At 41.3% G+C, this 13,083-nt stretch overlaps 2 protein-coding genes across 8 annotated transcripts in view; one reads left to right on the top strand and one right to left on the bottom strand.

Moving 5' to 3' along the window:
• Nucleotides 1-12,197, bottom strand: part of RAD9B (RAD9 checkpoint clamp component B) — a 30,811-nt gene extending 18,614 nt beyond the window's left edge. For 4 of the 7 annotated variants that reach the window (XM_077747939.1, XM_077747933.1, XM_077747932.1 and 1 more), the window contains exons 1-5: nucleotides 12,029-12,197; nucleotides 10,112-10,182; nucleotides 9,174-9,326; nucleotides 8,794-8,908; nucleotides 1,303-1,402 (exon numbers count right to left, since the gene is read on the bottom strand). In XM_077747939.1, the coding sequence (XP_077604065.1) occupies nucleotides 1,303-1,402; nucleotides 8,794-8,908; nucleotides 9,174-9,326; nucleotides 10,112-10,182; nucleotides 12,029-12,065 (476 nt within the window). In that variant the 5' untranslated portion in view covers nucleotides 12,066-12,197. The remainder of the gene's footprint in view (nucleotides 1-1,302; nucleotides 1,403-8,793; nucleotides 8,909-9,173; nucleotides 9,327-10,111; nucleotides 10,183-12,028) is intronic. The other 3 variants (XM_077747938.1, XM_077747937.1, XM_077747935.1) reach the window with 3 other exon arrangements.
• An 88-nt stretch (nucleotides 12,198-12,285) lies between these two features.
• VPS29 (VPS29 retromer complex component) overlaps nucleotides 12,286-13,083 on the top strand; it is a 9,359-nt gene continuing 8,561 nt past the window's right edge. The window contains exon 1 of the mRNA XM_077748072.1: nucleotides 12,286-12,358. Within this exon, the coding sequence (XP_077604198.1) occupies nucleotides 12,356-12,358 (3 nt within the window). The 5' untranslated portion in view covers nucleotides 12,286-12,355. The remainder of the gene's footprint in view (nucleotides 12,359-13,083) is intronic.

Here is a 13,083-nt window from a genome sequence, read left to right as displayed (position 1 = left end):
CACCCTCCCACAAAAAAAAAAAAAAAAAAAAAAAAAAAAAAGAGTAAGATTGATTTAAGGGAACTGATATAGAAACTTAAAAAAGCAAGTTGCCTGGGACAACTGGGTGGCTCAGTCAGTTGAATGTTTGACTTCTACTCAGGTCATGATCTCCTGGTCCATTAGTTTGAGCCTGTGTCGGGCTCTGTGCTGACAGCTCAGAGCCTGGAGCCTGCTTCAGATTCTGTGTCTCCCTCTCTCTCTGCCTCTCCCCCACTTGCTCTCTGTCTCTCTCAAAAATAAACATTTTTTAAAATTTTTAATAAAGTATTTTTTAAAAAGTAAGTTGCCCAACAATAGCAGGATATTTGCTTTGAAAAAATCATTTATAAGGATGTGTCTAGTATGTAATATAAATCTGAGAGAGGGGAAGGAGGAAGAAAGATACCCACAGCTATAGGGGGAGGGAGAGCTATAAAGACTGGCTATTACAGAAGATCTACAAGGATATACACCAAATTGTTGACTGATGTTAACTCTGCCAAGCAGGACAGAGGGAACAAGTAGAGAGGAAGACTTTTCATTATTTTACCTTTGCACTCCTCTATAGATTCTAGATGCTTTCATAATTTATAAACAATAAGGATAAAATATCTCTTGGCTCACAAAGTAATTAATGTTTAATGCTACAGCTTAACTTAAAAAAAATGAGTGCAGTTTTACTGACAAATGAACCTAACTTATTCTCTAAAGAAAAAATGCAAACATTTGGGATAAAATCAGTTTACATAAAAAATATTAAAGCTTCCCTGTGTGGTGTGTTCTAAGACTCAGACAGAGGCCAGTCAGTTGAGTTCAGGTCATGTTCTCATGCTCATGGGTTCAAGCCCCGCATTGGGCTCTGTGCTGACAGTTCAGACCTGGAACCTGCTTCAGATTATATGTCTTCATCTCTCTCCCCCTCCCTCATTTCTCTCCTCTCAAAAATAGATAAACATTACATTTTTTAAAATGATTCGGAAGACAATATATAAATGCAAAGTATTATTAGGTAAAATCTCTCTCTCTTGGTTTCACTTGATATAAAAATCCACTAACAGGATAGTTTTAGAACTTTCTTGCCACTAAATTATCATTGCTACCATTATGCAGCTACATTATCTGCTATTATCTTTCTGATGGCTTCCTCTTCACTTTGTAAGGTGATTTCTACAAGTTAAATATTAGCGTTTTAAAAAATACATATAATTGATTCTACAGCTTAATTCTTTGTGCCCATGTTATGTCAGAAAAATAAAAATAAAACACCGGAGAATTCATTACCTTGGTTGAATCATTAGTGTATTAGAACACATATTCTTTTCAAAAATAACTTGCAAGGGCTGACTTTCTTGAAAACATACATTATGAGTTCTTCTAATACCTTAAAAAGAATAAAGCAACCTATTAATAATTAAGTCCAAAATGAACTATTTAAAAGGTCTAAGTGTCACAGCCAAGTTAAAATAATAAAATTAAAGTAACATTTACTATCAGGCAGATGCATACATAGCTTGAAGGAACACTATTCCTTTATGAAATGTGTTTATCGCCCCCTAGTGGACACCATGCAACATGCTAGGTCCTTGGACACTATCAGTCAGTAGAGGTCCCAAGTTCTTTTGAAACACAAGTTATTTCTTAAATTGTGTGTAAAATAGTGGTTGCCCATTACAGTTCACATACTTATGATTCCCTTTCACCACCTTTTACCCAGGTTTATTATTTCCAGATTTCTCAGACTTTCGGAAGTCCGACATGAACATCTGGTCCGTGAATTCTCTTCTTCTGAGAGGAGGAAGAAGGGAAGAGTGTGTAGCCATAAGGGCTATGACCGTAGGTGCCAGGAACTGTGGTACACATTCTACATACATTACCCCTAATCTTCACAATATTCCTATGGTGTAGGCACTTAATCTCAGAAGAGGAAACTGTAGCTTGGACAGACTGACTGACTTGTCAAGCCTGTGCTATTTTAACATGTATAGTTAGAACTTGAATCGAAGTTTGAATACAGCACCCATGTAATAAAATCCAAGTGGGCTGTAACTTTCTACAGCACGATAATGTTGCAGTGAGAATCAAAAGGGCTGACTAGAAACAACCTTTCTCAACCAACTGGGTACCAAATTAATAACAGCGACATTTATTAATTTCTTAGGTATTTATTGACCACCTACTTTGTATAAAGCTGCATTAGTTAGCTTTTTATGGATAACAAACCAAAATAACAAACATTTGTTGTTTCTCACAATTTGGCTGAGTCCTGACTTAGCTCGGCTTAGCTATGGCTGAACGTCGTGGATGGCCTCACTTTCAGGTCTAGGCCCTCAGTAGACAACAGGCATGGTGAGAGCCTGCAGGGCCGGCATTGGCCTCTCACCACATGGCCTCTCATCCTCCAGAAGTCTACACTGTGCTGCATTTATTCTCATGCTGAGGAAATGTTCCTACTTTAACAGAGGAAACTGCCAAGCCTCTTAAGGCCTAGGCCTAGAACTCACAGAATATCACTTCTATTGTATTTAATTGATAAAGGCCAAGGCCAGCCAAGATTCCAGCTGGGGAATCTGACTCCAGCTTCTGAAGAGGGGAGCTGCCAATAATTTGTGAGACTTTTTTTTTTGGTAATCTACCACACAAGAACAATTTTAGGAGCTGGGGATTAGCAAAGAACAAATCAGACAAAAATCTCTGTCCTCATAGTGCACATGTTCTAGGGAGAGAAGACAGACACTAAGAAAATAAATAAGTAAATAACTGATATGTCACATAGTGATACGGGCAAAGCAGAAAGGGCACTAGGGAGCACCAGTGGTAGTAGGCAGCAATTTCAAATAGAGAGGCCATGGAAGACCTTATGGAAGCGATGCCATCCGAGTAAAGACTCGGGGGAGGTGAAAGAGCGAGCTACCTGCTACCTGGGAGAAGGAGTCTGCTGGACAGAGGGCTTCCAACCCACATAGAGCCTCATTGGTGATCTTTTTTTTTTTTTGGAGAGTTTTGAGGGCTGGAATAACATAAGCTGACCTATTTCATCTTTGCTTTAATCCATACATTTTAGATGTACCACAGAGAGCGTGGCGTTGCAAGGCATCACTGTGATTTCTATTTTGGGAAGACACAAAGTTAAAAGTTGGCAGAGCTTACCTATTTTTAAAAATATGTTCAAGTTACTTTTGGAGGGCCAGATAATAAATGGTTATGGTTGAAAGCTCAAATGATACCAAAGAAGAGACAGCAGAAAGTAAGTCACCCTCCACCCCTGACTCCCGCCAGCCCTGGAGCCTCTGCAGCCCTGTTACCAGTTCCGTAGGTCCAGTTCACAAACAGGCCCAGCACACACAGCACAAGCGCACCTGTAAGTATTTCACACCAGCGAGTACTGGCATTGCCAAAGATGTCCCGGCTGAGAAATGTCTAATTTGTCGTTCCTGATGCTCCTTTTCTCGCCACCTGCTTCCTTCACCTTTTACCTTATCAACAGGTGCTAAACTTTCAACCTAGACCTTTGATCACACTGCTCCCTCACCGCAGAATGCCTTCCCATTTCTGCCTACCGGAAACTTACCCATGTGATGCCACTAGCCAGAAAGCCTCTACTCTGCAGCTTTCTCTCCTTTGACTCTCTGGCCCAAAGGACATCCACTGTACCCTTTTTAAAGCAACTTAGCTTGATGTACCTCTTCACTGTGGTTTTTCTAGTTTCTAGCTTAATAACATCTCCCTTGATAGCATGCAGATGGGATAAACATTTAGAAGTCCTGCTTCCCCCCTGGGTCATTTATTAGCTTTATCTTATGCTGCACAAAGTACTGGACTGTAAGTCCAGTAAGGAATTCCAGTAAGGAATTTTTCATCGGAATTGACTTCTGGGCAACCCAGGGGGCTCAATTGGTTAAGCATTGCAGACTCTGGATTTCAGTTCAGGTCATGATCTCACAGTTCGTGAATTCATCAGCCCTGCTTTGGGCTGACGGTGCAGAGCATGCTTGGGATTCTCTCTCTTCCCCCTCTGTCTCTGCCCCTTCCCCACTTGTGCTCTCTCTCAAAATAAATAACCTAAGAAAAAAAAGGACTGCCTTCACTGATAAAATATTACTATTTAAAACAATAACAACAGCTGAACTAACACAATGCTTAGTAATGTGTTTGGCCTAAATTCTGGCATAAGCTCCTTATCTTTTCAAAGAACAGTAACAACAATTTGGGGTGCAGCAGCCAGCCCACAGAGCACGCTGAGTAGTGGGTGTCTTACACTATCTGCTCCTGGCCATGGGACTCCTGAACTTTCCAAGTCCTTTCAAACTTTCCTCAATGGGTCCAGAGAACTCTTTCAAACTTGAAGGGGTATAGCTAAGGAGCAACCATTAGTTTGGAGATGCTGCATTTGTAGAGTTTAGAATTTTGGCGGCTACTGATACTTCAGAAATCTTGTAAGCTATTCAAAGATTCCCCAATCCCCATAAGTTCACAGTTAACGTGAGTTTAAAGTCATTAGCACATCTGTAGAATGCCCTTTGACAAAAAAGTGAAACCATGAAGTGGGAGTCCAACCTCCTTAACATCACTTCATTAATATATGCATATGAATCAAAGTTTTGTTTTCACTCAGTGTCCTAGTTCACCTCTCTTATGGAAGCTCCCCTGTGGTGGAGTCCTGTCCCCTTGAGACAGGACAGAACACACTGCAGGTGTGTTCTTCAGAAACTCACGGACTCGTTTTTAGCAACTCTAGGGCCAGTGCAAAAGAAAGTATAGAGAATTAGTAGAATTATTAATGAGACAAATATTTCAGCTAAATCTTGGTTCTCAGTGATATAAATTCTTTTTTTATCTATTAGCAGATGCTAAATAACTCAAGAAATCACTGTTCCAGAAACTTATCATGGTTAGATTTAGAGAAGTCAGTCCTTATTAGTAGCCCGTGGTTTTTTTTTCAAGTGTTTTCTATCAGTGAAGAGAGCCAAATTTACATCATTATCCTTAATTTCTTACCAAATCCCAAATATGTATTCCTAGCAGCTTAGTGGATATCCCTGCCCAGGTGATTTTTTTCAACCAAATTTGAATAATGTTTCCCCACCACATTATGGATATAAAACTGCAAGTATAATTTGCTGTGTACATACAGTTTTGGGAAGTATAACTACTTAACTAATTAAGTAGCAGCATCTGTCTCCTATGTTCCCCTTCCTTGCTGAGCTGTCCCTCCCCCATTTTGTAGCTACCATGAGGTCTGGGTGGGACTGACTCTACTTCCAGCATCACTGATGGGCCCTCCTTGGTATAAACTGATTAGTACAATTAAATCTGGACCAGATATGACACTTAGAGACTGAATTTCCTGGCCACGAAGATTGGTTTAGGTTGGTCCAATCAGAGCGAAGGCAAGCACTTTTGTTTAATGTATCCATGAGGTGAGGCTTTCATTCCCACTGGATGTGAAAGAGGAAGCACGTAGCCCAAGCTGCTGCTGCAAACCACCTTGTTATTGAAAGTTTATCAGAGAAGCTGGCCTTAGGATAAGTCACATGGAGGAAAGTAGAGCTGAGTGAATTTAAAAAAGAAAAAGGAGAGGGGCACCTGGGTGGCTCAGTCCACTGAGCGTCTGACTTCAGCTCAGGCCATAGTCTCACGGTTGTGAGTTCGAGCCTCTGTCAGTGCAGAGCCTGCTTCAGATCCTCTGTCTCTCTCTCTCTGCCCCTCTCCTGCTCATGCTTGCGCTCTCTCTCTCAAAAAATAAAATAAAAAGGAGAAGGAAAAGAAGCAGTGGCTGCTGCAGGCTAAATCAAACCCACCCTATGACTTAATGTTGAACTTTGCATTTACGAGCCAATATTTCTCCTTATTAATTTTTTGTGGGAGTATTTTTTCCTGTTACTTGCAACTTAAAGCATCCCAACTCATACAGCTTTCCTACAAATGTTATTGAAAATGAACCAACTGGGGTGTCTGGGTGGCTGTCAGTTAAGTGTCAACTCTTGATTTCAGCTCAGGTCATGATCTCATGGTTCATGAGTTTGAGCCCCAGGTCAGGATCCGCAATATTAGTGTGGACCCTGCTTGGGATTCTCTCTCTCTCTCTCTCTCTCTCTCTCTCTCTCTTTCTCTCTCTCTCTCTTCCCCTCCTTCACTCATGCTCTCTTTCTCTCAAAATAAAAAAAAATAACCTTTAAAAAACCAACCAATCACAAGTAGGTATTAGATATTAATCTAATCAATCCACTTGAGAGATCTTAAGAAACTGAAAAGGCGGCTGTTTAAAATCTAGCTCAAAATAAGGGTTGAGGGTTAATAACAGCAGTCACCGACTCCCTCGTACTTCCTCTGTGTCAGACACCACCCCATATGCTTCACATGTGATCTCTCTTTACATTCACAACAACCTCAAAACGTGAGGGTAAGAGTATCCCCATTTTACAGAAAAGAAAATAGAAGTTCAGAGAGCTGATGAGAGAAACACTCTCTAAAGGCCTGATCTACAAAAGAAGCCACGTTAGATTTCTAAGTTAGCATGGCTGTACATAAACTTTGTTCAAACCAAAAGCCTGACTTATGGTTGGCCACGCACACATTGTACATCTGCTTTGCGAATGCGCAGCCTAGAGGAAAACCACGTGGTCAATGCTCCTGCTCCCTGCATTCCTCATGGTTCCTACCCATATGCTAATCTATACTCTTTTGAGCTTTTACAAGATGTAAAAATGTATTTAACCCAGTAAAAACCGTTCGTTCTCTGGAGCATTTTCTTCCCTGTAAACAGTGTGTTTCCCAGGCACTGACCTAACCTGGCCTCGAATAACACTCTTCCCTACTTTCAGAGATTCTAAAAGGTTTGTTCAATTTGCGTTGACAAAGCTCATGAACTTTCACAAAGCTAATAAGCATAGAAGGGGTGCCTGGGTGGCTCAGTCGGTTAAATGTCTGACATTGGCTCAAGTCCTGATCTCACAGTTTGTGGGTTTGAGCCCCGTGTCGGGCTCTGTGCTGACAGCTCAGATTCAGTGTCTCCCTCTCTACCTCTCCCCCACTCACGCTCTCTCTCTTGAAAATAAACAAACATCAAAAAAAAAAAGAATGAAGAAGAAGCACAGAAGAATTCATACCCAAGTCTGTGATGTCAAGGCTTGCTATGCTTTTAATCATAGTCTTTACGTGATTCTGCTATTACATGAACTAAAGTTCAAAGAAGGGGGAAATCATGTTAAATCATTGATATTTTGCAGGGGAAAAATTAAAGAATATAATACAAATAGGTGAAATTTAAATATTAAGATAAATGTAAGGCAAAGTAAGAGATAGAAGATAATTGTAACACTACAATAACCTTCCAGAAGACCATTCCACTAAAAAAAATTTTTTTTACAAAAAAAGATGCAGACTGGGACACCTGGGTGGCTCAACTGGTTAAGCGTCTGACTTCAGCTCAGGTCATGATCTCACGGTTCGTGGGTTTGAGCCCTGCATCGGGCTCTGTGCTGACAGCTAGCTCAGAGCCTGAAGCCTGTTTCTGATTCTGTATCTCCCTCTCTCTCTGACCCTCCCCTGTTCATGCTGTCTCTCTCACTCTCCCTCAGAAATAAATAAAACATTTAAAAAAATTTTAAAAAGATGCAGACTAATATCACAAGTGTGAGTTTTTTTCTTTATTTTTAAATGTTTATTTAGAGAGACAGAGACAGAGTGTGAGCAGGGTAGGGACAGAGAGAGAGGGAGACATGGAATCCGAAACAGGCTCCAGGCTCTGAGCTGTCCACAAAGAGCCCAACGCGGGGTTCGAACCCACGAACTGAAATCATGACTTGAGCCGAAATCAGACGCTTATGTAACTGAGCCACCCTGGTGCCCAGTGTAAGCTTTTTTGAGGCATACAATTCTACATGTTAACTTCAAGTAAAATAGCAGCAATCATAATAAATATAACTGGAACTAACAGAGAATGTGCCAACATTCTTTTAAACACTTTAGAACTCTAACTTCCTCTAACTCATTGAATCCTCCTCCAAAACCTAAGGAAGCTGGTACTAACATGACCCTATTTTACATTTGGGGGAAATGAGGCAAACAGATGGAAAATAACTTACTCAAAGTATCAGCAAAGAAAGGGCAGAGCAAGATTCCACCCTAGACCTTATGGCCTCCAGAGTCCATGCTCTTAACCATCGTGCTATCCATACTTCAGCAGATAACCATCCCATGGGTACAACACTTGAATATCCACCATGCAAGGCTGGGAGGCAGCAAATCTGTTTTACAGCTTCATGTAACAGAGAGAATGTATAAAGGTTTTGGCTCCTACTACTATGACTTACTAGTTTTGTGACCCTGGGCCAGTCACCATGCTTCCTTCAGCCCCAGATATAATACTATGTGCCTCCTAGAGGACTTTCAATACAGGTAGGCATTATTTTCTGTTCTTACCAAAGAACGCTGTTACCAATGCACTCTTACAGAATATCACCAAGCAGCCAGTTAATTTTAGAATCACCAATTGTTTGAATTCAAACAGACATTAAAAAAAAAATCGGTTTGTATGCAGGCCACGCTTGTGCCACTGATAAGTCAAAAGAGGAAAACATGAATACAAATCACTTCATAATATGTCTACAGAGACAAGATAATACTTTCCAAGTACTTACAATGACCCTACAACAAACCCACATAAATTCTAAGCAGCAATGCAAGGAGAAGTCTTGACATGCACTTTTAATATTCTAAACATGAAACATATTAACAAAAAACACACGATACTTTAGCTTTAATTATACCCACCATGTCGGCAGAAGAATTGAATAACCACTTTACACTTATCAGATCTGGTGAATATTTTGCACTTCTCCACGTTTCTTTCAAGAGAATTCAGGCATCTAAAGATGGGCAGAATTGACTGTAACACAAAAACGTTATAGAACGTGGTTTGGTGTTTGGTTGTTTGATTAGTTTAAAAGAATCAACAAGAGTATGTATATTCATAAATGAATAGATTTGCTCCCCATGCCCTTTAAACCATATATTAAATGCAAAGTAGATGTTATACTGTATATATAACAGATGTTATATATATATGTATATATACTGTATATATACAGATGTTATCCTGTATAATAAATATTTCTACAAAACAAGAGAAAACCAGGGCCACTTATATTTACCTTCATTCCCAATTTGCAATTTAAGTTTGACACTGTCAAATCGTTATCATTCATTTTCACAGAGTTTGACCATTGATAATGTTGAAAAAACACAGGAGAGAAGAGAACACATCCATATGCTGACCGACAAGAATTCACAGATCTTAAAGCAAGCTGGAAAAATAATAGTTATTAAGGAAAAAAAATCAACTTTCTTTAAAGGATTAATTCAAAAAATTCTATTATGTTTAACATTGCAGTTAAATATGGGATGTTAACTGTATTCTATGGGCTACATTACGTATTTGAATTATTATAGATATTAAATAAGTTGTATTATACACTATGTATTGAATTTGCATATATATATACACACATGGCTACATATCTATATTGAACACATACAGATATTAACTCTAATATCTTGCATGTTGAAATTATAAAATTGTAAACACCTTTTAACTTTAATGCTCAAAGTGGAAGAAACCAAGTAACAGGCAGTAAAAAGACTGCAGCAAAATGGCAGTCTCTCGTCTAAAGGGAGAAATCATCATCAGCGCCAGACAACTACTTCTGCTTGGGAATGCTGGCCACAAACTTCAGATATTAAGTCTTCATGAGAAGCACAAAACTCTGATCATTGTGTGGACTCTCAATTTTTTAAGTTTAGAAAACTATTTCATTTTTTTAAAAACACAATGCAGTCTCACGAAACACTTCTGTGTCATATCCAGCCTCTCAACCACCAGCTTGCAATTTCTGGCTTAAAGCTCTTGTGGTTTTCTGCATACTTAAGTTTAATATGCTCTAAATGTATTCACATACATGAAATAAAGATAAACAATGAAAGAAATAATTACAATTTTTGGATTTCCTAGTTAACATTCAATCTGGACTGGGCTCTATAAACATCTTCTTTTGCCTTAATAGACAGTCTATTTGTTACTTTTCTTACTTACACCTTTTTCAGATGGGTCTAGCCATAGCTCGTCACTGATTCGTGATAGAGCTTGGATTGCTTTCCCAAATACTACGGAGCAAAAGAAAAGTACTGCTTACATTCTTTCTCTCAAACGATAAAAGTAAATCATAGGACTACTTCAGCATTCACAGGGCTCAAAATATAATTCAAAAAGAACAGTGTTTTATAGACTAATGCTACAAATTGCTTTAAATACAGAATAATGCTTTTGACAAAATGCTAGACACATAGTAAGAGCTCAATATATTTACAGAATGAGTGTACAAAATGATAAAATGCAGTAACATTCTTCCTTTCTGTATGTTTGCATGGAGCTACTGTAGCCAGCCAATTTCCATACTAATGTATTTTTAGACTTGGTTTACTACCCCCCCAAGAAAAAAGAAGTGTGAAAACAGCATGGAGAGGTTGAAGGGATTCAATAACTTCACAGGTGGCAAGGTCAAAACAAGTCACGAGAAAGAAATTAGAAGCATTTAAGATGCATCTCTGATATTTGAAGGTAGCATGCAAGATGACAGACCTTCCCACCAAACACACTCAGATGTCCTATAAGAGAGGCTAGGGTGGATGACATATTGGTCTAATCTGGTATGACACAGTTCATAGTCTTATGAATTATGAATAAGAACAAAATTTGGGAAACAGATACGGAATACTATGTTGCAATAAAAACAGATGGCCATATCATTCCATGAACAAGTAGAAAAAAGAAAAAATAATTCCAGAACATAAAATCCGGTTATAATGCTTAAGAATCAAGAGTATGTGAATTGGGGGTGCCCCTCTCAAACTGAAATGGGATGACCAATGAGGGAAAAAAAGAGGCATTTCTCCCTCTTTACCACTTCACTTTCAACACCTTTTCCTGGAGCTGCCTGATGCAGACCCTTCATTCATCCAATGACTAGTTTTTGAGCACCCGCTATGTTTGGGGTACAACCCAAGGCAATGGGGGTAGAGCAATGAACAGGACAGGAATGGTTCCTGCCCTCACCCTGCATACAGTCCAGGAGAAAAAGCAAAAACAATCATACAAATAATTGTGTTGAGAACTGAGCTATACACTGCAAGAGAACCTCCTAGAACTCTGAGAACATGGAACAGCTGACCCCTTGTGCTTCGTTTCCTGTTTATTACTACTCTTCCATCTTTGTCCTCAACACAGGGGAAGCCAGCCACAACACAAGATGGCTTTCTAGCGTCACTTCCACGTTGCAAAATGTAGGACACCATTGTTTTCCTAAATAGAAACTTTCTTAAAAAATTTACATTTAAGTACTATTTGTAACATGTAATAGTTCCTATACATTCCCATCTATTATTGAGCTCTTTACACGCATCTCCTTTCCTTCCTACAAGGCCTATGACGAAAATGTTATTATTCTCATTTTACAGATAAGCCAACTGAGACTCCCTCCCCCCCGGCCCCCCGCCGTGATTCAGTGGCCTGTTCAGGTCCCACGCCAAAAAATAGTAGAATCTGGAATAAAAAACCAGTTTGATGTTTTTCTAGTGGCACTAAAATACTTCAACCGTCTAAACGGTTTTTCCCCCAACTCCTCCCCACGCTGTCCTTATCATTTGGAGTTTGAGACCCGTGCTCTCAGTCTCTGTTCCAATGTGCAACTTCATTTCATGGACACCCAAGAAAATAAATACTACGCATAAATAAAAGAAAATGGGCCACTTTCCTTCCTTCAGAAACTAACTAGGAGCCTGGGTGGGCGGCGGCTGCTTGTGGCCAGGCCTGTGCCACCAGTCCTTGAGCCTAACGGCAAAGGGGACTCTGCTGCAGGAACCCGAGGCTTTCCCTTTTTTTCTTTTACTTTTTTCTCCCCCCCACCCCCCCGCTTTCCTTTTTCTACAAAGGTAGGCAAAAAGGCCGCTCCACCTTTCACCTGACTGCCACTCATCCCGCACTTCAGCATGGCCACGGGCTCTAACAAGCCCGGCCGCGAGGCGCGCCTCAGCTCGACGATCCCAGGTGCCCGGATGCTGCCCGCACCCTCCGAAGCTTCGAGATCTTACTCCTCCCGCCACCCTCCCTTTCCCAAAGGGCAGCTGCGTTTGACGTCGCGTAAGGGCCCGTACGGGCTTCCGTAGGCCGTCTCCCGTCGACCTCATCTGTCATTGGTTGAGAGCGAGGTGGGCGGGTCGCCCCGAGCCCGAGGAAGAAGGCGGCGGTGGTGGTGGTGACTGAGCGCAGCCCAGTGACAGGATGGTGAGGACTGCAGATACGGCGGCCGAGGCCTAGCTCTCAGCCGCGGTTCTGCATCGTTGGTAGCCGCTGGGAGTCTCTGAGCGAGGACATGGGCGATTTCGGGGGCGTGGCGGGCGCAGCCGGGCCCCACGCGGGGAAGGCCCAGGGGGAGGACCGGGGAGGAGCAGGAGCAGCCACCGCTGGGTGCGGCCGGCTCGCACTCCCGCCCCAGGGACCAGAGGACAACCGAGGGGGGAAAGGACCCCTCTCAGCGGCTCGGCTCCCGAGCCGGGAAAGACCTTTGGGGCTGGGGCTCTAGCACCCGAGAAAGGGACATGGTCTCCTCCGTTTCCAGACGTTTCCCTTTACTCTTTTCCCTTAAAAGGCACCTCCCGCTGGTTAGGGTATACCAGTTGCCTCCCGCTTACGTGGAAAGCTGGCTTCTCAGTTGCAGACCGGGAAGTAACGATCAGAATCCCCTATCCATTTTAGTATGCGGCCCGAGGAAAGGGAATACGATTGTCCCTGCAATTTAGTGCAGCTGCCATTGAAAACTGGTAGTGAGCCCTCAAAGGACTGGATTTGGCTCTTAGAATGGCTGGAACTATGGTTTCCTTAATGGTTTATGAGCTCCTTGAAATTGGAAATTTTTGTGAATATGTACTTTTTCCGGGTAAGAAGCCAGTGTGGGCGCCGAAGGGTAGTTTGTGGAGCTTTACATCATCAGACTTTTCTGCCAGCTTCAA

This window comes from Crocuta crocuta, unplaced genomic scaffold (assembly GCF_008692635.1).
Source record: "Crocuta crocuta isolate KB4526 unplaced genomic scaffold, BGI_CrCroc_1.0 scaffold29, whole genome shotgun sequence".
Lineage (NCBI taxonomy): Eukaryota > Metazoa > Chordata > Mammalia > Carnivora > Hyaenidae > Crocuta > Crocuta crocuta.
Note: the sequence above shows the minus strand (reverse complement) of the source record. Positions and strands in the feature narration are given on the sequence as shown.